This window comes from Polypterus senegalus, chromosome 3, assembly GCF_016835505.1.
Source record: "Polypterus senegalus isolate Bchr_013 chromosome 3, ASM1683550v1, whole genome shotgun sequence".
Taxonomy (NCBI): Eukaryota; Metazoa; Chordata; class Cladistia; order Polypteriformes; family Polypteridae; genus Polypterus; species Polypterus senegalus.
Window position 1 is genome coordinate 10,463,422 of NC_053156.1, and position 24,057 is coordinate 10,487,478.

The window sequence follows — 24,057 nt, forward strand, 5'->3', positions numbered from 1 at the left end:
CCTGCTTGGTTGCCCCGCTCCCATTTTGTTCAAGTGGGTCCTAAATGATAAGGGTGGGGAAAGGAGTCAAAAGGTCAGGGTGGTCCGTCACTCACAGCTGTTGGTGTCGTTGGCCACGGCGACGATGCCCATTGGCTGCTGAGGGATGTCCGCCCGCAGAACCTTCATGTTGCCGCCCACAAACTTATCAGCCCGCAGGACGGCACGGCGCACCCAGTCCGTCCAAAAGATGTAGTCGCCATACACAGCCAGGCCAAACGGGTGGACGGGGTCGTCGCTCAGAATAACCTGGAAAAACAGCAAGCGGCGGGACATCAGGACCCCTTGCACTCCCCCCACATGCATGCACCCCTCTGCCCGCCCATGAGGACGGCATCTTACGTATCGTCTGGACCCGTCATATTCGCAGCGCTCGATCTTATCCAGGGTGGCGTCTGAGAAGTACAGCTTTTCGGACCGGTGGTCGATGGCCAGGCCGTTGGGGGTGCGGATGTTGTTGCCGATGATAACCACGACGTTGGCTCCCGCCAGTGTGGCCCGCATGATGCTTGGGCTCTGCTCGTTCCAGTTGGTCCAGAACATCATACTAGGAGACAGTAGGTGGCAGTCAGCGACCAACTAGACAAATCCACCAAGCAAGCCCACCGGACAAAACCCCCCCCCATCCGACATCCCAGTACTGGGCAATGACTTACTTCTTGCACTCGTCCAGCACAAAAGCACGAGGATGATCATCTCCAGACATGGTGACCACTGTGTCCCTCTCAAAGGCGCCCTGGCGGTTTTGGTCCACCGTATGCCGCGTGATCGTGGAGGTGGTGTAACTGGTCCAGTACAGAGTGTCCCATGACTGGTGGTAGGCCAGGCCTTCGACAGAACCCACGTCTGAGGAGAAAAGAGAGACAGCGACGTTAGGGGGACTCGCTGCAAGATGAAGACAACGACGATGATGACGACGGGACATTCAATCAAAGCAAGTGGTCAGTCACAAGTCGTGAGGTGGATGGACAGAATGGACCAGACTGGAGAAAACTGGACCTGCCAAAAACTCGAGGCTACTTTAGGTGACCACCAGTAAATGAGGCCACCATGTGCCACTTTCAGCTGTACGGTCACCTGTGTAAGGGTCGAGGACGTACCGCTGGCTCACGTGTGTCACTCCCCTTATTAGTATTCATTATCGATTATGTGGGGCAACTAATTCCATGTTTTGCATTATGCTAATTACGTATTTAAATATCTTTTCACAGATGTGCACCAAAAATGGAACCGGAGGGGGCGGGGCCACCAGACACTGCAGCTAGCGCTCCGCCTCCAGGTCTTCAGCATCGACTCTTCCGGTACGTTCTCTTTGACTCGTTTGGGTTTTTAACTCTTGGGATTCGGATCTTGTTGGGTTTTTGAGGATTGCCTTTTTGCCTTTGCTTGGCTGTTTTTGTCTACTGGAATTTTTTCATTAATACATTTTTTTAAATATAAAGGACCTTTGTCTCTTGTTTCTTAAGGCCTGAGCTTTTCACAATTCCTGTTCCACTTTCTCAAAGTTTTGGGCATCTGGATGATTGTGTAGGATTGTTTCAAACTAGCTGGGTTACCCGTCTAAGATGGGCACCAATACAGATATTTAATGAAGACCCCAGTGCACCCTCTACTGGAATGTATTTTAGAATGCAAGTAGTACTAAACTGCATTGGATTTGTCAATCCAACAGATGGTGCATCACAAACATTTACTGCAATAACACATTTGCTGGAAAGTGGTTTATTACTACTGCCATCTGTTGGAATGACAGAGACACAGCAACTGGACAGACACACAGAGGCACAGAGGCACAGACACTAGTAGTTTTATTAAAGTGGACTAGCCATGCTACCCATCTAAGACACGTTGAAATCTGAGTATCCAATGTAGACCTCAGTGCACCATCTGCTGGAATGCATTTTGTTATTCAAGTAATGATAAACTGCATTGCATTTGTCATTCCAACAGATGGCACTTTACAAACATTTGTAGTAAGAAAGTGACAAATGCAATGCAGTTTATCATTACTACAAATGCTTGTAGTGATGCGACATCTGTTGGAGTGACAAGTGGATTTCATTTCTACAAATGTTTGCAATGCGCCATCTGTTGAAATGAAAGACACTGCAACTGTATGGACACACAGACGCAGACGCTAGTCGTTTTATTAAGGTGGACTAGCCGTGCTACCCATCTAAGACGTGTTGAAATCTAAGTATCCAATGTAGACCTCCTCTGTCAATCCAACAGATGGTGCATCACAAACATTTGCAGTAATAAAGATGCCATCTGTTGGAATGACTAATGCAATGCTTTTAATTGCCTCATGTATTATAAAACACATCCCAATAGACGGTGCACTACAAACGTTAATGCTGAGGTCCACGTCGATTACTTGGATTTCAATTTGTCTTAGACGTGTAGCACAGCTGGTCCACCTTAGTAAAAGGACAAGAGTCCATGTATCTCTTTGTCCATCCAGTCTCTCAGTGGCGCAGATGGCGCGTCGCAAACATTTGTAGTAATAAAATCCATTTTTTTCATTCCAACAGATGACGCATCACTACAATACAATACAATACAATACATTTTTGTATAGCCCAAAATCACACAGCAAGTGCCGCAATGGGCTTTAACAGGCCCTGCCTTTTGACAGCCCCCCAGCCTTGACTCTCTGAGAAGACAAGGAAAAACCTCAAAAAAAATGTCCACTAGAGGGGAAAATCCCATTAAAAACCCTGGCTAGACACTAAAAGGACCAGGTAGAGTCTTTATTAAAAAGAAAAAACTGTCATTACAATAACTTTATAGGGCGGAGGGCAAGTGGCCCCGCCTCTTAGGGGACCACCCACAAAACAAAGCAGACAATGAACGGGGGTCTTAACCTCGTGTTGTGTTGCGTTTTTTTGTCTCACAGCCTCCTTCCATATTGGATCTTCAGGGTTTTCCGATTTCTGCCTTGTTTTCTCACTTGTTAACTTTCACTTTTGTAAAATTCTTTTCAATTCCTCTCTTTGTCTTTTGAACCCCCCGTTGCTTTGATTTTTTTTTTTTGAGAGATACAGAAGGCACCTTAACACACAGAGAGACGGATATGAAGGTCACCTGTGTGTGCCTTTGTCACACCTTCCTAGCTCTGCTGAGGTTAAGTGACCCCGACTCCAGACCGAGAGGGGGCGTCGTCACTAGCTGCATGTCAGACCAGAGAACACGCCCAAGGTGGCCGTTTGGCCCCGCCCACAGCCCCACAGACGGCCCCCACTCATTCTGTTCTCAGGTGCCATCAAAGTGGGCGGTCCCAGGAAGGTGGGGGTCTCCATCTGGACTTTAAACCAATGAACAAAAGAAAACAATAGCAGGACTCAAAATTGAACCGAGAAGTCACAAAAACGAGACCCTGAACCCCAGCCGGAGTACGATGTGCTCCTCCTGAACCCCAGGCTGGACCAACAGGCCTACTCTCCTCTCCACGTGTTGTTTCTGATCACCTTGTTTTTTTTTTCCGTCTTCTTCTGTTCATTTTTTGATTGCAGAGACCCCCAACGCGGTGTGGGGGTCTTAACCGCGTGTTGTGTTGTGTTTTTTTGTCTCACAGCCTCCTTCCATTTTGGATCTTCAGGGTTTTCCGATTTCTGCCTTGTTTTCTCCCTTGTTAACTTTCACTTTTGTAAAATTCTTTTCAATTCCTCTCTTTGTCTTTTGAACCCCCCGTTGCTTTGATTTTTTTTTGTCTTTGTGGTTTGATTGTCGAGTGGTTTTTGGATTTTTAATTCAATATTTAAAAGCCTCCTTTTGTGGCCAGGGGTTTAAGGTCTTCCCTCTCCTTTACGGTCAAACTGACAATGCAGACCAGAGCTAAAGGCATCTCTCCCATTTAGGCTGGCACGAAGCAGGGCATCAACAACCCAGCCTTGAGCGTCTGAAGACGTCGAGTGCTACAGGCCGTGACGGGGTCAACTTGAGCCCACCACTCGTGTAGAGTGTCCTAAGGTGACACGTCTTTACTCGGACTAACAGCCAGTCTAATGCTGCCCCCTCTCTGAATCGCATTTCAACAGTCGACGCAGCAAGGTGGTATAGCAGGAGACCCTATGTGGGTCGACTCATCTCGTCTTCTGAATCCGTGGCAGTCGGCCCAGACGTCTCGATGCCGAGCTACACATGCCAGAAGAAGTTGAAGTGCCCACAGTATCACCTCATATTCTGACACACGTTCTTAATTTTGAGCACACAGGCAGCGATCCCTGAATGCCAGCCTCAGAAGTCCAGTGGTAGGTACAGCAGACAGCCACAGGACACAGGGGGCTCGCTGTACCCAAATGTGCGGGTTACACAGGACCTCGCTGCGTCACCTCCTACCTCATCGCTAATTGTTTATCAAGTCTGTCGCTCGACTTGTGAATCGAAATTTTTGGAGAGTTGGCGCTGCCCAATGCAGAGTCGACTTCACATCTGTGGACAGGTGTGGGTGCCCACCGTCCTAGCATTTCATCTCCTCTTCTGTGACGAACTTGAGATTAAAAGCCCAGCATCCCGACGCGGGCTGACGCGCAGACATCAATTAGTCGAGCTCCGCTTCATATCATGGCGCACGGTACCCGGGGGGCACTTTAAATCTTTCATTGATCTGCGGCTGCGATTACACAGTCAGTGTGGAGCGACGTGTCAACGAAAGGCAAAGCGCGCTTGGCGTCGTACGTTTCCTTTGGACTTGCTGCTGCAGTGCCATCGAGAGCGTCACTTGTGGCCATCGGACTTCAGCGGCATCTGTCACCGATGAGGAACGAGAAACAAGGGAGACCGTCACAGAGGGTGACAATAAAAATGACGCGAAGGACCCAAACTCGCCGATCGCCCCGACTGCCCGTACTCCGCATCGGTAAATCGGCAACGCCTCGCAAATATGACGAGAAGACGTCCTCCCTCTGCCACCCGGGCAGTTCTTTATGTCAGTGTGGCCGTGCTGCCAGCGGACCCTCGGAGGGGTTTGAGAACAGTTACGGCACCCCGACTTCTGAATGGGATTTTAAACTGGAATGAATCGTTGAACTGACTTCTTCTTAAGTACGTTATAACAGAACTGCAGTTAGGAGGCATGGGAATTGCCTGGGATGCCAGTCCCCAAAAATGAAAAAAAAAAGATAACCCAGTCGTGCCAGGAGACTCTAAAAATGGCAATTTATCATTAGCCTTTGATTGGACTGGAATTAAAATCAAAATGGCATCTCTAAGCAACTGCAGCATCTGGGGACCTGCCAGGGGACACGCGGGGACAACAGTGGCGGAGAGCAATACAGGAGTGATGAGGGCACTAGAAACCTGAAACAGACAGATGGATGAATAGGAAAGGCGCTACATAATAGACAGAGAGAGAGGAAAGACACTCTACAATAGATAGAGAAGAAGACTGGCGCTATAAAACAGTCACGGCAATATGAAAGGCACTATATACAGTAGCAGATAGCCAGACAGATGAGAAAGGCGCTATAAAATACACAGACAAACAGGTTTAACTGAGAGATACAGAAGGCACCTTAACACACAGAGTGACGGATATGGAGGTCACCGGTGAGTGCCTGGGGGGGATCACACCTTCCTTGCTCTGCTGAGGTTAAGTGACCCCGACTCCAGGCCGAGAGGGGGCGTCGTCGCTAGCTGCATGTCAGACCAGAGAACACGCCCAAAGTGGCCGCTTGGCCCCGCCCACAGCCGCCACAGACGGCCCCACTCATTCTGTTCTCAGGTGCCATCAAAGTGGGCGGTCCCAGGAAGGTGGGGGTCTCTATCTGGACTTTAAACCGCAGTGAGGACCGAGCTCCCTTTGACAGACAGATAAGGGGCTGAAGAGAGACCACTTTTATTTTTGTGCCATGCCCATTTTGTTTTGTGTCGTTTTTGTTGCATTAATTAAATGGGGTAGCCTGGCTGGCGCCCCACCATTTCTGCTGGGTCTGCACTGTCTGTCCACTCAGTCACAAGAGATTGGTAGGAATGGCACTACATAATAAATACGGGTTCGATGTAACAGACACACAGAGCTGAAAAACAGGCTCCATAAATATGAAAGGCGCTATATAATAGCTACACAGACATGAAAGGCACTATGTAGCATAGACATAAGAAAGGAACTAAAAGTACACAGACAAACAAGTAACAGTAACTTTAAATGGGCAGATATGAAAGGCACTATATCATAGATAAGAAAGGCGCTATATAATAAATACAATGATATAAGGGGCAGACAGATAGAAAGGAAAGGCTCTGTAGAGCAAACAGACAAGCAGACATAAAACAGGTTTGACTGGCGTTATATAAGACAGATATGAATGGCATAATGCAATACAGTAATACAGAGACACACAGATACGAAAGGCACTAAATAGTAGATAAATATGAAAGGCGCTATATATTAGATAAATATGAAAGGCGCTATATAACAGATACACAGACATGAAAGGTACAATAAAGCAGAGTAGAGAAGAAAGGCGCTATATAACAAACAGACAGATATGAAAGGCACTATTAACAGATATGAACAGCATTATATAATAGATATCAAAGACCCCATGTAATAGAGATATGAAAGGCACTATATAACAGCTAAACATGAACGGCGCTATCCTACATAAGAGAGACACGGACTTGAAAGGCACTATATAGCAGGTACAGACAGTCAGAAAAGGCTTTAAGCAGACGCTAGAGAGACGCACTTTACAACTGGCAGATATCCGAGGAAATCCATAGCAGAGAGACAGGTCTGAAAGGCGCTATATAACAGAGATCCAAATGCACTCTAAAACAGCTGGACAGATACGCAGACCGGGAGGGCGCTGAAGTTCGGAGACTTTCTGCTGAGGAAGGCGGGTGATCCTTCTCGCCAAGCGTGGCACCGGAGAGTGGAGCCGAGCTGCATGACGATTAGCAGATGTCACAGGGCGACGATACGCTCTAAACATCTGTATTATATAGCGCCTTTCACATCCATCTGTCACTCAGACAAGAGAAACATGGCAGGCACTATATATGCCTAGGTGTGGAGGTTCTTCTCCCTGATCCTGGTGACATGTTGCTTAGCGCGGAGGGCCTCGCTGGCCTCTGTTTAGGTGGCAGGCTGCTGTGCCACCTCAGTGCTCTTCTGTATGAATGGCTGCTCCTCCAGGAGCTCCTGCCACTTTATTCTGTATGCCCTTGTGGCAGCCCAGGGGCACACGTGGCAGGCGGCGCCGCTTGTGTAAACACTTTATGTAACTGTCACACGGTGAGGGGAGGTGTGGTGTGTTGAAAGTCCTCTCTTGGTTAAAGTCGGGTGTGTTAAATCAATAAGACCTTTCAGGAAGTGAAGCCGTCTTGTAGTTATAACGCAGTCAGTGAGAGGCTATGCCACCTTGTGCCACATCGTCGCCGTCTTTTACCAGTCAGGCTGCTCTTCTCCAAGTGCATCACAAGCTTGGGGCAGTGGGGTCAACATGGCACTGCCATGGATGAGCCACTGAGGATCCAGAAACGTCAAGGCCGAGGTGAGCTGCGGCGGTCAGGAGACATCAGCCAGTGAGCCACGATGGTGGCGGTCAGCACTCCTTACAATGAAATGGGTATGAGAAGAAGTGGATTGTGGGTGCTGTGACGAGAGATAGTCAGGCAGGCTGGCATGGGGGGGCATCAGGGAGAAAACTCAAGCTGAGACCCTTCTGGCTTCACCCCCCCCATGACATCATTCCATTTGTTTCGTTAGATCCTGAAGTCCATCTGCCCAGAGAACTGAATCTTAACAGCGGCGTAGCAAAGCCCAGGGTGACCGGGATGTGTCACATAATGTCACAGGAATGGTCTGCAGCACCCAGAAAGAGATAGCCCTCAGTGACCAATATGAGTTTGGCATAGTCGGCAGGATCAGAGTTGGCAGGAGTTTGACTGGTGGGCGTCAAGAGGGGCAAGAAAATAGTGACAGGAATGGCAGTTCATTTTACTGACTCCACTCTATGAACTTCCCGTTTAAATGACTCGATTATAAAATCAAACAGCTGAACGATTTGAATGATTCATAAATAAGACCCGGGGCCAGCAGCGGTAAAGGTGAGGAATGAATCATAAAGTAAAAATAAAAAATAATCAAACGCCGCATATAAACTGATGTGCACATTAAACACGGCGATGATTCACACCGCACGGCCGTGTCCTGTCTGGAAGCCCAAATGAACAGAAGTCGCTCACCTCGTTCTCGGGTACGGAGTCAGGTTGGGAAAATCAAACGGTGGCCTGCAGAGGATTCAGAACTCAAAAGATCGCATTTCTCCAAAATACACGGGCATCGTGTGCCACCTGCGGCCAGACATCAGGCCGTGTGACAGTCACAAAGTGTGCAGGTCACCGTAATGGAGGCTCATTGGGTCCGGGTGTGGGTCACCATCTGGTACCCACGCTGTAACTGTCGGCACGGAGCAACGCAAAGCCATCTCCGGGTCTTGGGGTCTGCACCACCGGCGGGTCGCTGGTGGCTGTCATTGGTTTTGCCAGTGGATTAGGGTGGGTCGCCTAAGTGAGTATTTCCCAACCCCCGGGCTGTGTTGGCATCGTTGGTTCACAAGTGGGTCACCTAAGCAACCGGGACACCACCCAGTCGTGTATTCCAAGGGGAACCGGGACACCACCCAGTCGTGCCATTTGCAACTGCTGCCAGTGGGACGCCAATAAATTTAAAAAGGTAAAACGGGGTCTGTAAAGGGGGGTGAGGGACGGTGGTGTGGGCCGAATGCATTAACCACGTGGAGCGGCGCTGATCCAAAAACAAACGTCATGAGGCCCTCCAAGAGTCTGAGGAGACCCCATGAAATAATAATGAGGGCCAAAGATGGCTTTGTCAGCTTCTAGAACATTCCTAGCATTCTGTTCACCCATAAGTACGTATGGAGCACCCCAACTCAGCTGACGTCTAAAGGGACACCCCCTGACATCGGGCACCGCCAAGTCCATCCGGTTCACACGGTGGTCTCCGTGGAAATAAAAAGAGCTGCCTTGGCAGTGTCACAGCAATGGCTTGTGGTCACTTCTTAGTGCATTAGCGGCCCTTTAGTGGTCACTTTCAGCCTGGGCCGGTCACTTGAGCATCCAGCACACGGTCGTCTTGTGTCACCGTTTATGAATACGGTCCGCTGCCCCCGAGGACTGGCGACTCAGAGCTTACAGGACTGGTAAACACGTACAGCGCCCTTTACAGCTCGTTAAAGACGACTCGTGATATTTCATTTATGGAATTAGAGGACGAGCTGAGCCACCCAGCGGGCACAGCAGCCATACAGAAGGGCACTGAGGTGAGGATCCCAACTCTAAATGTTAATCGTTAATGTTTGCAGCCCACCATCTATTGCAACGTGTTTTCTAATGCATGTACTAATGCGATGCAATGCGGTTGTCATTCCAACAGATGGCGCAAACATTCACAGTCATAAAATCCACCACCTTTTTTATTCCAGGAAAACAAAGGAACCGATTCTGGACTTCAGGAGACTGAACTACAGCGGTCACCATCCCCTCAGCATTATCGGCGATATTAATCCAGAGTTTCAGATTCTTGGGGGTCCGCATCAGCCAGGACCTCTCATGGGCAACAAACGACAGCAACGGCCCAAGAAAGGCTTCACTTTCGGAGGAGTCTGAAGAAAGCTCAACTCCCACCACAACTGTTGGTGAACTTCTACAGGTGCACCACGTACGGCATTACAGCGGGGGTCCGCTGGCTGCACCTCTGAGAACATGAAGACCCCCCAGCATGTCACTGAAATGGTTCTGAGACCATCACTGGATGACGTCTTCAATACCCGCTGCGCAGGAGAGCGAAGGACATCTGTAAAGATCCAACCCACCCTGGCACCATGGCATTATCATTCCTCTGCCCTCTGGCAGGAGCTTTAGAGCCCTGAATGCCCGCAGTACCAGGCTGAAGAACGGCCTATTAAATGCGCAGCCCTTTCCTATAAGAGACCACCAGTGATTGAGCTGAACTTCTGCATCAACCACACAAGGTGACCCACGTGGATCTCGGGACCACTTGGTCGAGTGTCACCTTCACTGTGACCCCATTGACCATTTCTCTATTTAAGCTCACGTTTATCTTTACTTTTACTCAGCGTCTCACGGTCTCCTCTTATAAACGTTTATCAGCGTCACCTCTAGGGTTTGCTCCAAACGTTGACGTCCTCGTACCGCACAGTGACAATAAAGGCGTCTTGCATGCCACATGCCAAGTCTTAAAACAGGAGCAGGACGGCTCACCAGAAGTGACATTTGGCTACCAAAGGTGCCCACAGCACCCCAGCCCACCTGAAGTCACTGCCATGCGCTGCAGTTTATTTTCCCTTACGTCTTCTCCTTGGCCTCCAATTGGGGAGTCTTAGTGCCCAGGGTCTCCGGCTGGCACACTGGCTTGTGAATCGGACCACCAGGAAAAGGCTTTCTCACGTGGCGCCAACTTGTTTCCACTATCGGCGCTGCCACCTTGAGTGCCTGTTCATGGGTTGTCAGCTGACGTGTTCCGGAGTGACATCAGCAGCACAGTGGCTCCTAAGCTGGCACCCTTTGTTGGGCAAGTTTGTGGCGAGGACTTCATTACTGTTTGAACCTTTGCTTTTGAATTCGCTTCGGTCCCTCGCCTAGCGTTTGGGCTCTTCACCGAGTCACAATGTTTGGTTTCTCTCTACTGGTGACTTTTGTCCCAAATCCTCGGCGGTCCTAGTTAAGGACTCCTCTAGTTTAAGGTCAGAAGCGGTTGAAACGATCCGTCGCCCGATCCCACGTCCATTTAAACGCCTGTATTATGTGGAGACCCTCAGGAGGTCCTCAGCTCCTTCATGCCCGCCCACTCAGGTCTGCTAACGAAGTGGGTCTGGTGATGCCACCTCCACCTGGCATCAGAGCTGGTGGAACGAGCTGCCCACCTCCACTGGACCCCCTAAATGTGTGGCACGCCAGGGTGGCGATGTTTGAGGTCCCTTTTGTTTCTTTCCTTTGTGTTTCGGTGTCTCATCTCATTCTGTTATTTGTGGCTTTGTCTCTGTATGGGAGGGGCCTGTGTTGGCTTCCCTGTATCTTGTGGGAGGTTCCCTCAAGAGGCGGGGCCACATGCCAATCACCCCTCAGACCCGCCCTCCAGCCCATAAATCAGGGAGTTCCTGGCGGTTCATTGGGAGTCAGCGAGTTTACTTTTCTGGGCTTTGTGCCTCTTTGCACATTTTGGGATTTTGACCACCTTGACGTAGCCCCCCCAATCCCCTCCCCCTTTGGATTCCGTGTCTGGACTTTGTCACAGGCAACTCCATGTTGTCTTTTGTGCTTCACTGTCCTTGGAATCCTCTCTTTTATTTCATAAAGATCTGATGCTTGCCCTTTATTGCTAGCCGGTGACATCCCGCCTCATTACTTGGACGTGTTTGGGGACTCTTTAGTGCGTGGGACGCCACGTTCATGACAAGTGCGTTCAAGAAGCGTTTGAAGACCCCTTTTGTAACGGCGATTAGGCTTTGTAATTTGGGAATTGGAGCTCGCTTTGCATTTGTCCTGGGCTCTTCGTGTGTGGTGGTCAATTCTGCCACCTTGTCCTGCCACACTTGTGCCCCACACAGACTGATGATGCTGACCTCCTTTTTTGAAATCAACTGCTAAGCAAGTAAAACGCAAATGGACTGCTCTGTGGGGGTCAGCACAATCTGAAGAGCAGGCACCCTTAGAACTTCACCAACACCAAACTCTAAGCTGCAGCCCACCAGCACCACAAACCGAGCTACGCTGCTGCTAACCGCACGCCCACCGACAAGCTGCCACCTTACAAAGTGTGGCCGAGGTTTTGATGAAAGGTGACCGGACACCAAATCCCAGCAGCCTGCCTGTGCCAGGTGGAGTGGACAAAACAGAAGTCACCCCACTCTGAACACGGGCGGCGGTCCCGGGCTAAGCTCGTCACAAGCGGCCTGCGACTAGGAAGAAGAGGAAGTCAAGTCTTGGCAACGTACGGTGGGCTGAAAGCAGGGGACCCGAGACCACCCGACCCGAGTCTCGCTCTCTCTGCCCCCCATCGCTGTGACGCAAATGTGCACCTAGAAGAATGTGACAAATTAAAAAAAAAAAAAAACAAATGAACGGGGGTCTATACATCAGGGTCAGCAGCTGAGGTGGGGCTGGCAATGCCAGTACTACAAACACCAGAGGAGCGCTGGCACATCGACACAGGCGTTATGATGGATGGGCATCGACGTTTCTCTCATCGCCTCTCCATCACATCCACAAGATGAGACCAAGCGCTCGGCAGAGGTTCTGATCGTCTCTTGTGCCCATCAAAGTCCCAGCAGGTGGTCCGAAATATCGTCCACCCGACCAGCCAAGACGTGCGCATGCCAGCCCTCTCTCTTCAGGTCGCTCCATTGGCTTCAAACCCTCGCTGCTTGCTTAATGTACATGGAGACACGGGTGGTGCCCACTGAGGTCTGCCAGCAAGTGAATGGCGTCTGGCGAGGCCACCTCTGCGTGGTATCAAATCTCAATCCAGACTCTACTCACGTGACTCTCCTGGATGGTTGCCCACCTCCACCCAGTACCGCCGAGCCCCTCAACGTGTTTCTCTGAGTCGGTTGGAGACCCTCCTGTTCTGCGAGTCGTTACCAGATATCATCGGTCATATTGTTATGTTAGCCTCACGTGTGGTGGTCAGTTTTTGTGCCCTGGATGGTACAATAATAATGAGAACGGTGTGCCAACTCCACTGACCGTACAGACCACCCAACACACACACACACACACAGTGAGGACACCAGAAACTGACACGACGTCACTAAATGGCAACTGAACAACGCACAGCACGACAAACACACACGCGCATCGAGCGACGCCCTCCAGCATACGCACGAAAAGAGCACATCAAAAAAAACACAAACAAGTGACGGAATGGAGACGGAATGGGAAAAAACTCCGAGACGACCACAGATGAGCAGAGCGACTCGAGAAAAGCGCTGGCTGGAATCACGGAGAAGTCTCGGCAGTGTGGTGGCCTCCGTCCAGACAGCGAAGGATTGAAAACAGGTCGGGATTACGCCGGCGAGTTTCCATCCAAGAGATTCCGAAGAATAAAAAAAAAAAAATCCTGGAACGCTGCAGCTCGCCCCGCCCCTTTCTCTTTTCCTATTGTCACTACATTTATGACTGCGCCAAGACTCCTCCCCTTACTGGCAGAGCACCTTCTAATTGGTCCTTTTCCCCGTCGTAATTCTCCGCCCTCCCCTGACACTGAGCCTCGCACCTTCAACAAAGGATCAAGTCACCCTTATGGCCTCTGTCACACTTGTTCCCAAGCAGTCCCCAGACGGATGTCACTCCATCATGTTGACCTCCTGTAGTAACCAGTCTCAAGTGTGCCACCGTATTCTGTGAAGTTTATTTCAAAGCCATCACTAAGCGGGCAGCGGGATGTGTGACACTGGCAGGCTACTTAATGGCACTGATGTGTGCTGAATCAGCGTGTGGCCAGAGGGTGACCAGGGGGCCACTGTCTTCACTGGCGTCATTTGGGCACAGTCCAGAAGTAACAGAGACGGCTTAGATGGCAGTGCCCATACCTGGCAAAATTTATAACAAATCCTATGAATATGCCAATATGGGAGTGTGTACATAATGAAGGCAGACGCCCAGCAAGTCTGTGCCCCACCCACCCTGCCCGACCAGAACTCGTATGGCTGCCAGCTTTGGAGAACTGAATGACGACTGCACGATCCACTGGCTGCTCTCCGGCCCGGATACGTCCACATAAACGATTATGCATCGCATTTTGGGGGTGAAGTTAAATATTTAGACACATCTCTCTTTCTGTGCCCCGTCGCTCTGCCAGGGCTACGCTGGGTAGAAGGCTCCTGTGTGTGCCCTAAATTCAAGGAAGACGACGAGCCCTGGGAGCGAGCGCCCCCTGCTGGAGACACCTCTTCTGTGAGCTAAGCAAACAAAACGTAAAGAGGTCCTCCAAGTGAAGGGAATGTGTTGGAGGGAGGCTTGTGCGCGTCAAGGATGAGGGTCCCCCGAGACCACCCAGTCCCGTTTGGTCCTTTTTGCCATTGGACTCCCCAGTTGCCTTTTTTTTTTTTTACATTCCCGAGGTCGGGTTTTTCCGTGCTCTCCATTTCAATCCACAGCGGGCTGACGCCTTTCAGGACGGACTTTGGGAAGACTTCAGTGCGTGGGACCCCACGTTTAAGACGCGTCTGAAGACCCCTTTGTCTGGTGGGCTCCTGCCTTACAGCGATTAGGCTTTGTAATTTAGGAATTGTAGCTCACGTTGTGTTTTGTCCTGAGCTCCTCATGTGTGGCGTTCAATCCTGCCACACTTGTGCCCCAGACTGATTATGATGCCCTTCTTTGCAAGTTGCTTTGGAGGTAAAAGCGTCCGCTAAGCAAATAAACATACGTGACATATGCCATCGAGCCCTCATCCTTTTGGACTGGCTTAGTACTTTGTGTCACCTCCTAAGGGTCACCCTTATCATCTCTCTATACATGTAGTGACGATCCCGAGCAGCGGGCATCACCCGTCTAAAAATGTCTGCCACCTTTTGTGCCATCTGAACTCCACAAAAGGGCATGTGAAGCAGGTCTTGATGCCCACCACACAAACACACACAGATATCTGCGGCCCTCAAGGCGTAGTTATTACGCTCATGGAGCCCAGTGCCACCTGCACATGTTCTCCGCCTGGCACACACACACGGCTACACTGACTGAGCTGCACTATTGTAAGGTGCGAGGACTTGGGAGAAGAAAATGAAAACCTCAAAGTGAAACCCGACAGTCAGAAACGTCGTAAGGCAGAAGATGAGAAGTAAAGAGAAACACACAGCGGCCTCGTGGAGGTCAAGTCATAGGGTCGCATCCATCGCATCACACGTGGGCACAGTGGAAATTGCGGAGCCCATGAAAGACAACACGGCATCATGGGAAGATGGCAAGATATGTCAAGCACTGCATGTCAAACCAGAAATGTGAAACCCTCAAAGCCCAACTGGGATGGGCGGACGGCAACTTTGAAGCCCACACGCCAGACTGGCATGGTGGCACGTCCACTTCACTGACTGGACGCGGTCGGCTTAACTGCGTGACGTGTTGCTTGTGTCCCAGAAGCTATTTTTACATTTTGTGACACTGGTAAACAGGAGACGTGTTACCGGCAGAATTGAAACGAACTCCCTGGCATCGCCTCGCGCTCATTTACATTAAAAGCAGAGGTGAGGTGAGGATCGCGGGTGAAGGTAAGAAAGCAAAATTAGAGAGTCAGAAAGGTGCGACTCGAGAGGAGGCACCGCACGCACACACACCCTGCCAAGAGGGGGCAACCTTAGGACATTGGGGGCTTGAGCGTCTGCATTAACACATGCCACACTCCTCCATGCCAACAGGGCACAGGTGCCAGTGTCATATCAGTGAAATACTACTGAACCCCAAACCATCATCTTCACCACATAATGGACTTCCCACACGACCATCTGGAAAGAGGAAGCCATCAGCAAACCAGATAACCCAGGAGCGGGTGGGGGGGAGTGGGGCACAGCCTCGGGCATCTGTAACCAACAACAATCTCCTGGTGACGAGTGCCACAGCCAACTCCCGGCCTAAAAAATTCACCCGCTCAACCCACCAGCTACCCCCCCAGGATGACCGGGGTTCACATTCTCACGGTCCCAGGTGACTCCCAAAGAGCACCCAACATGGAAATCCTGCCACGCCCATGGTGGGGGGGGGGTCTGCTTTCTGTGATTTTTTAGGTGAACCCCACCAAAGAGCTGGACTTTTTTTTTCTCTTCCAGGGGTCGGGTTCTCCAGGCTCTCCATTTCAATGCCTTTCAGTCTTCAGTGCGTGGGACCCCACATTTAAGAAGCGTCTGAAGACCCCTTTGTCTGGTGGGTTTCTGCCTCACAGCGATTAGGCTTTGTAATTTAGGAATTGTAGCTCGTCCTGAGCTCTTCATGTGTCGTGGTCATCTTGTCCTGTCACACTTGTGCCCCGGATTATGTTGCCCTTCTTTGTGCCCACTAAAGGACTCCATTTTTTTAGTTCTGCTATTCATGGCTGCTCGCTGAGGACCCCCAGAGCATGTCACTCGTCATTCCCTTCTTTAACTGGATGCCTGGCCTTCCTGCACCCCCAGATTTCTAAGGATTGCCCCTTTTTTTTGTGTGTGTGTTGAACCCGGCGATGCCAACTGGCCCGGTCCCCTAACGTTTACTTTGACTTATTGATCTCCTTTGTTTGCCCATTCACTCGCTGAACCCACCGACGCTAACTGAGGGGCTCATGCCAAACCCAGAACTCGTCCCAGCAGAGCGCGTATCAGCCTCTCACGCTCACCCGTTTATCTCCTTTGTTCAGTCAGGCCCATCTTGTCACTTTCTGTTGGCACAGACAGCTGGGAACGCCCACCTCCTTCAAGGAAAGATAAAAAAAAAAAAAAAGGCTGGCAAACGGCCTCAAGGAAGGCCCGTGGACTTTGAGATGCCTTCAGAGTCGGTTGGCAGGAGGGGTTTATAGCCGCCAACTTCCTGCCTTGCCCAATCTTCTGTTTGCACATTCGCTCGGGGGTCGTGGGGCTCTTCAGAAAGCTGACGTGCGGGACCACCTCTATGGAGACCACCCCCGGCACCTTCAACGGCAGCGGCCACTCGCCCTCGTCTGAAAGGCAGGTCCTGCGGGTCATCGTCCCCCTGCTAGACTCCCTGATCTTCGTCGCCGGGCTGATTGGGAACATCCTGGTGCAGAGAGTTCTGATCGGCAGGAAGAAGCAGCAGCGGAGAAACGGGACCAACATCCTGCTCCTCAACCTGAGCGCGGCCGACCTGCTCCAGCTGCTCTGCGTGCCGTTCCACGCCACCTCCATTGCTCTGGCCCGCTGGGTCTTTGGGGACTTCCTCTGCAAGGCCGTGAGCTTCACGGGCGTGGCGTGCTCGTCCGCCAGCGTCTTCACCCTGGCCGCCCTGGCCATCAACCGCTACATCACCCTGCTCCACCCCAGCAAGGCTTTCCGTTTCCAGCTCACCTGGTACTTCTGCACGGTGATGCTCCTCATTTGGGTGCCGTCGCTGGCCGTGGCGTCCCCCCAGTTTGCATTCCGTGGCACCCATGTGACGGACTCGGTCTACTGCTATGCCTTCATGACGGACGCCAGCCAGGTGTTTTACGCGTCCACGCTCTTCGTCCTGGGCTTCGCTGTGCCACTGACCACCATCGTCGTTATGTACTCCCGGATCTACTGCTTCCTGCGCTCCAAGCGTGCCAGCGTGCAGAGTCGCCTGACCGACAGGTACCACACTCAGGTCACGCGCATCTCCATTCTCCTGGTCCTGGTGTTCACCCTTTGCTGGCTGCCCTCCTACATCCTCCTGCTCCTCCTGGCCCGAGGATCCGCACCACACGGGGCCGCCTTTCCCGTCAGCGCACAGCTGCTCGCCTTCTCCTCCACCATCGCCAACCCCGTCCTCTACGTCTTTATCTCTGAAAAGTTCCGCCAGGACCTCCAGAGGCTGGCACTGCCTGGCTGCTGCAGAGTGGGTGGGGTGCAGCCCTCCAGGACTGAGTTGGGCCCAGGGGTGCAGCTCTAAGAGGCACATCTCCCCTGCAGAACGGGACAACATGGCAAACCCCATTGCATTTCCTTCCTGCTTCTGATTCGGAGCTAGGCAAGCTGCCACCTATGATGTTGGCACAGGGACACTATGATGAGGCATCTGGCTTTCAACAGGATGTGGAATTAAATGGTCATATCTGGACAATACCCCAAAATGGACAGCACAGCCTTTTGGGACAACTCCTGAGCCGTTCACTGAGTCACCACAGCTGGACCTTCGGAGGTGGAAACAATAAAAGTCACCAATTGTGGGTTCAAAATCTGCTCCTGTGTGCCAGTGTGGTCTTCTTTGGTGTGCCATCAGTGTAAGACCTGAGTCAACGAATCAGACCCTCAATACGGGATTCTGCCCATCCGCTCCTCATGTTATTCGCTCTGTCAGGACTGCACCTGCTGTTCGAGGTGGGCAGCGCCGACACAAAGTTTCTGTGCCCTCTTAACCTCCCATGTAGTTCCATGCAAATCTTCCTGACCAGGCCGCGCTCTCTCAATGGGATTCTCATTTAATTCCGTCACATGAGACTCCATAGGCTTGCAATCTTCCCAATTCTGAATCTGCGCCAGTGTGCCAGTGTCGTGTTCTATTGTACAGTGTGACACCAGTGCAAGTCCTTGGCCACTTCATTGTGTCACGGTCCCACCTGTTCCTCGCGCCTCACTATCAGGCCAGGTCTGTTCACTCTATGCTACTCAAGGTGGGCTCTTACACGGGCAGTGCCAACACACTGCGCCTTTATGACCCCTTGAGTAGGTTGTGCATGTCTTTGTGCCCAGGACACCTTTTCTGCCTCACTTTATTACCCTGCATTCTGTCACATCCACCTAAACACAAAGTGTGGCATCTAATTCTGCACCCGTCTGCCAGTGTGGTCTTCTTTGACACGCCATCAGTGTAAGTCCTGGGCCAACGAATTACACCCTCAATAAGGGATTCTGCCCATCCGCTCCACGCTCTGTGTTATTCGCTCTGTCAGGACTGCACCTGCTGTTCGAGGTGGGCAGCGCCAACACAAAGTTTCTGTGCCCTCTTGACCTCCCGTGTAGCTCTTCCTGACCAGGCCGCTCTCTCTCAATGGGATTCTCATTTAATTCCGTCACACGAGACTCCATAGGCTTGTTATCTTCCCAATTCTGAATTTTGCCAAATCCAGCTACACACAAAGCGTGGTATCTAAATCTGTGCCTGTGTGCCAGTGTGGTGTTCTACAGTACAGTGTGACACCAATGCAAGTCCTGGGCCACCTACTTGTGTCACAACCCCATCTGTTCCTCGTGCCTCACTCTCTGGCCAGGTCTGTTCACTCTATGCTACTCAAGGTGGGCTCTCACACGGGCAGTGCCAACACACTGCGCCTTTATCTAGAGTAGGTCGTGCAGGTCACCTTTTCTGTTTCATTGCCCTGCAATCTGTCACATCCACCTACACACAAAATGTGGCATCTAAAACTGGGCCTGTGTGCCAGTGTGGTGTTCTTCAGTGGGTCCCCACCCCGTCAATAAAGATCACTAGAAAAGCAGACTACCGCAGTTCGGTGTGCCAGTGTGAATGAGGGGCCTGACTGGGTGACGGTACCCAAAATAGCAGAACGAGCACCAAATCACGGCGGCGGCGGCGGGACCACTTACTCTCAACGATCGTCTTGCGATCCGTGCCGTCATCGTTGATCTGCTGGATGTTGCCAAAGTGGATGTCGCTGAAGAAGATTCGGTTCACCCCCTTGCCACCGCGGTAGTCAAACGCCAGTGCAATGACATTCTTCATGTGCTCGGGGTCCTCGAAGGGCTTTATAGGGGCGTTTAAGTTGCTCTCGTTGGAAAGGTGTATACTCTTAAGGATCGTCCGCTCCGAGTAGAGCAAGTAGCCCTCGTAGTCGCGGCAGCTCACCCCGTCCTCGGCTAGCATGCCATGGGCACAGGCACATGTGCGCTGTTTGTTCCCTCGGTACAGGCAAAGTTGCTGGCAGCCTCCGTTATTCACTCGACAAACGTTGGTCCCTAAGTGGGCAACACACCGGGTTAGCCCCATGACTTGTGCCCCCAAAAAGTCCAACCACCCACCGTGGCACCTCCCAGGCTTACCCTTCTGCCTGGCTCTGTTGAAGACTTTGATGTCTTTGAGCTGGACGCCAATCCCGGTCCTCAGGGACACCGAGTCGGTGGCATTGTCTTTGTTCCCCCTCTTGATGGAGCCATTGGCGTGGGTGCTGCGAACACAAAACACACTAAGGGTCAACCCTTCATCCCTAGGAAGTCAGCCCGCCGTGGCCAGCGACTCCCACCGCCTACTTACCGGTCACTCCAGTAGATGTAACCCTGGAAGACGGACACAGAGAACATGTCCATGTTATTGCTCGCCAAGACCACCTCTCGGTTCTCTCCAGTCTCCAGGTCAATGCGTTCGATCTTGTCTGTCCTCGCGTCACACCAGTAGAGCATACCGTCCTGCAAAGGAGTAATGAGAGGGGGGGGTTACGGGGTACAGAGGACACAGAGGACCCAGTGCCAGCTCGCCACAGTCCGAGCCCACCCCTCAGGTCAAACATTTTTAAACCTGTCCCACTGCTCCTCGACTGTCTCCACATTTAAAAGCTTATCCCAGTCTATCCTACTTAGACTTTGGTAGGGCTAATTTTGAGCAGATGTGACAAAGTTCATCTTAACAATTTTAGTCTTCGCATCTGCACTCTTACAAAATACTGAGAATTGTATGACATTCTGGTCACGTGACCCTAGTGGTCCAATCACCTCGAGACCCTCAATTCTATCCTGATTATTACAGAATACTAAATCCAGACAGGCTTCACCCCTTGTTGGCTCTTTAACATGCTGTGTTAACAAACAGTCGCTGATTACTTCTAAAAACTCCTGCTCTTGTGCTCCTCCATCTGCAAGGTTATCCCAGTTAATATTTGGATAATTAAAGTCCCCCATGACTATAATATCTCCCGGTAAACTTGCCTTTTTGATATTACTAAAAAGATGTGCGTTGAAATTACTGTCTGAATTGGGTGGTCTATAACACACTCCTAAAATAAGACCTCATTCCTTATTACTTTCCAGAAGACTCCAGATGTCCTCACTAAGATGGGGCTCATCATCCAACTGAAGATGACTTACATTTAAATCCTGTTTGGCATAAACAGCAACCCCACCTCCTTTTCTGTTCTGTCTATCCTTCCTAATAATGTGTATCCTCTATGTTACACTCATCCCCATCTTTGTTATTTAGCCAGGTTTCCGTTATTGCTATAATATCATAATTATGCTCTGCTACATACAACTTCAACTCACTTACCTTATATCTGATACTTCTAGTATTAAGACAAACTATTTTTAATGTGTTAATCCTTCTACTTTCAAATGTTTGCTTAGAATTTACATTACAATGCATTTTTATTTCTACACCATTGTTTGTTCCTCCATGTAAAGATCTAAACCTGGCCTGTCCTAAACTCCCTGCCTCCCCAGTCCTCGACTAGCCTACACATACGCCTCCCCAATCCATTGGTGCCCCTCCAGTTCAGATGTAACCCGTCATGGCGGAACAGGTCCCCATCTGTTCCAAAAGGAGTCCCAATGCCCCATAAAGTGGTGGCGTGGTGGCTCTGAGGCTAGTGATCTGCACTGCGGTTCGAATCTTGTAAACGCCAATAGCGACTCTGCTCTGTTGGGCCCTTCAGCAAGGCCCTTAACCTTTTTGACTCTCTTTTTGAGTAGTGAGAAAAGCGCTATATAAATGCAAAGAATTATTATAAACCGACACCCTACTATCCTGCACCAAGATGTGAGCCACGCGTTACCTGGACTGGCGAGTGGCACCGGCAGAACTTGGGAGAAGACTACCTTGTCAGTTCTGCTCCTCAGCTTGGCACTCAACTCTTTGAATTTGGAACGCAGAACTGACCCCCTTATGTATGTCATTTGTTCCAACGTGGACAATGACAACTGGATCCACCCCCGCTCTGGCCAGTAGTCTATCCACCCTTCCAGGGAGGTCCCCCACCTGAGCTCCTCTCTCTCTCTCTGGAGCACACCTGCGCTTCAATGAACTAATGACTGAGTCCCCAACTATCACCACCTCTCTCTTTTTGGGAACTGGTTTTGAGGTGGCCCGTTGGGGCTCCACATCCCTGCCTACCACCTCAGAGTTATCAGAGTCACCGTCCAGCTCCGCCAGGACATGATAACGGTTAGACACTTCTAATTCTGGGGTTGATGCCCCCGGACAGTGTGCACCCTTTACCTTACGCCTTGCGACCGTGACCCACCTATTCCTACCTGTCTGGTTTGGAATCTCCTCCCGCGCCACCTTGGGGGTCCACACTATCTCTCTAAAGGACACCTGGGCCAAGTCCGCCAATTCTCTATTACAACGCAGGTCAGTTCAGCGACCCTGAGCTCGAGGTGCTGGATCAGCTGGCATCTCTTGCAGATGTGGCCCTCATAGACAACTGGCTCTTCCAAACCTCCATCTAAAAAGTCCAACATCCAACAGGACTTGCATTGCACCGGCCTCATTATTAAAATTTGATCAGTAAACTCTCGTAACTTTTTTTTTTCTTCTTAAAATTAAATTAAATTTCTTCTTCTTTCGCCTGCTCCTTAACTTAGATGGTAACACTAAGATCTGCTCCAGATATTTCACACCGTTTCCCCTTAAGCTCCTGTCCTGATCTTCCTCTCAGATGCCTGCTATTTGTCTTTCTATGAAGTTCACTTTACGTTTCTCGGTCTCTTCTCCTAACTTTGCGCTCTTCTTACTTATAAGCTCTCCACTCGCACTGTTTGTATTAATGAAGCCTTACGCGGTCGCCCACTTAACTTTCTACCTCTGGACCGCTAAAATAAACACACAAATAAAACGTTTACCGGTTTATCTGCTCCTACCGCCCCTTGTGACTGATCGGGGTCTTAACGCTGGCCGCTGACCTGCGCACTGCTGAGCTGAGCCTTTACTACTTTGAAGTCCGCCGCGGCCTTTTGTTCTTTTCCTTTAAACTAAGGAGTCGCTGTTACGACGACGCGGTTATTTATTTACAAATGCCATATCAGTTACTGCTGCTTTCCACCCTGCCTCCTCGATGCTGATTCAAATACAGATAACAAGAACAGGTACAAGTAGAAGGAACTTTTCCAAGCGCACCTCCAAACACCCAGCTACTTTTGCTCTTGTGCAGGCAAAAAAAAAAAAGAAATTCTCACACGGCTCCTTAGCGGCAACCAAACCCCAAGTTTTTAAAAGCAGAACGTATTTTTTTATTTAAATCTCACACCACCGAACAGACCAAACACTCTCAACAGCCTCCAGAGTTTGCAAAGCCCACCTCAGCACACGTATTAAGCATAATAGAGAAAACTGTAAACACAATCCTATCTAATCTTTAACACATGCTCTTTATCAAGATAAGCTTCCAATAAATATTTATAATAAACTTATATTACATTTAATAAATAAACTATTAATACAGGGCAGCATGGTGGTGCAGTTTGGAGACCTGAGTTCGCTTCCCGGGTCCTCCCTGTGTGGAGTTTGCATGTTCTCCCCGTGTCTGTGTGGGTCTCCTACCGCACTCCAAAGATATGCAGGTTTGGGTGCACTGGCGGTCCTAAATTGTCCCTAGTGTGTGCTTGGTGAGTGTGCCATGTGGTGGGTTGGCGCCCTGCCTGGGATTTGTTCTTGTCATGCGCCCTCCTGTGTTGACTGGGATTGGCTCCAGCAGACCCCAGTGACCCTGTGTTAGGATATAGCAGGTTGGAAAATGACAGACAGACAGACAGAGACAGAGAGAGAGACAGATGTGAAAGACACTAGATCAGGGGTCCTCAATCACAGCCCTGGAGGGCCGCAGTGGCTGCAGGTTTTTGCTCCAACCCAGTTACTTAATAAGAAGCCCTCACTGCTCAAGTAACACTTCTGCTTCATTTCAGTTGTCTCGCTCATTAAGATTTTAAACCCTAATTGCGTATTTTGTTTTTAAACAGCTGCATTCTTGGTTTTTAATTGCTTCTAATTAGCAATAACATGCAAATGACAAAAGAGCCCAGCATGTCTCCATTTAGCTTGGTACCATTTACACCTTTGTGTATTTATCATGCACTATCGGGTTTAATTAAATACTTGGAAGGAAAGTGAAGGACTGAGAATTGCTCGTCCATTTTAGCCTTCAAATCATTAGGATGATATCCTTAGAAAGGGGAAAAAAATTCTAGGATACGAGAATGACCTGACATTGCAGAGTTAAAGCACTAACAAGCCATGAGATCAAATTATTGGCAAGAATTGCTTTATAATTAAGCAACTGGGTTAGAACAAAAACCTGCAGCCACTGCAGCCCTCCAGGACTGGGATTGAGGACCCCTGCACTAGATAGATAGATACGAGTGTAGAGAT

General features: G+C 50.3%; 2 protein-coding genes across 3 annotated transcripts in view; one reads left to right on the forward strand and one right to left on the reverse strand.

Annotated features, from left to right (window-relative positions):
- The window catches only part of LOC120524808 (low-density lipoprotein receptor-related protein 1-like), a 114,680-nt gene that overhangs the window by 17,804 nt on the left and 72,819 nt on the right, over nucleotides 1-24,057 (reverse strand). For both annotated transcript variants that reach the window (XM_039746563.1, XM_039746562.1), the window contains exons 39-44: nucleotides 19,957-20,108; nucleotides 19,746-19,870; nucleotides 19,293-19,661; nucleotides 696-885; nucleotides 382-586; nucleotides 96-288 (exon numbers count right to left, since the gene is read on the reverse strand). In XM_039746563.1, the coding sequence (XP_039602497.1) occupies nucleotides 96-288; nucleotides 382-586; nucleotides 696-885; nucleotides 19,293-19,661; nucleotides 19,746-19,870; nucleotides 19,957-20,108 (1,234 nt within the window). The remainder of the gene's footprint in view (nucleotides 1-95; nucleotides 289-381; nucleotides 587-695; nucleotides 886-19,292; nucleotides 19,662-19,745; nucleotides 19,871-19,956; nucleotides 20,109-24,057) is intronic.
- Nucleotides 16,489-19,262, forward strand: LOC120524809 (kappa-type opioid receptor). Its single transcript, XM_039746564.1, has one exon. The coding sequence runs from the start codon at nucleotides 16,666-16,668 to the stop codon at nucleotides 17,638-17,640; it is 975 nt and encodes a 324-aa protein (XP_039602498.1). The 5' UTR covers nucleotides 16,489-16,665; the 3' UTR covers nucleotides 17,641-19,262.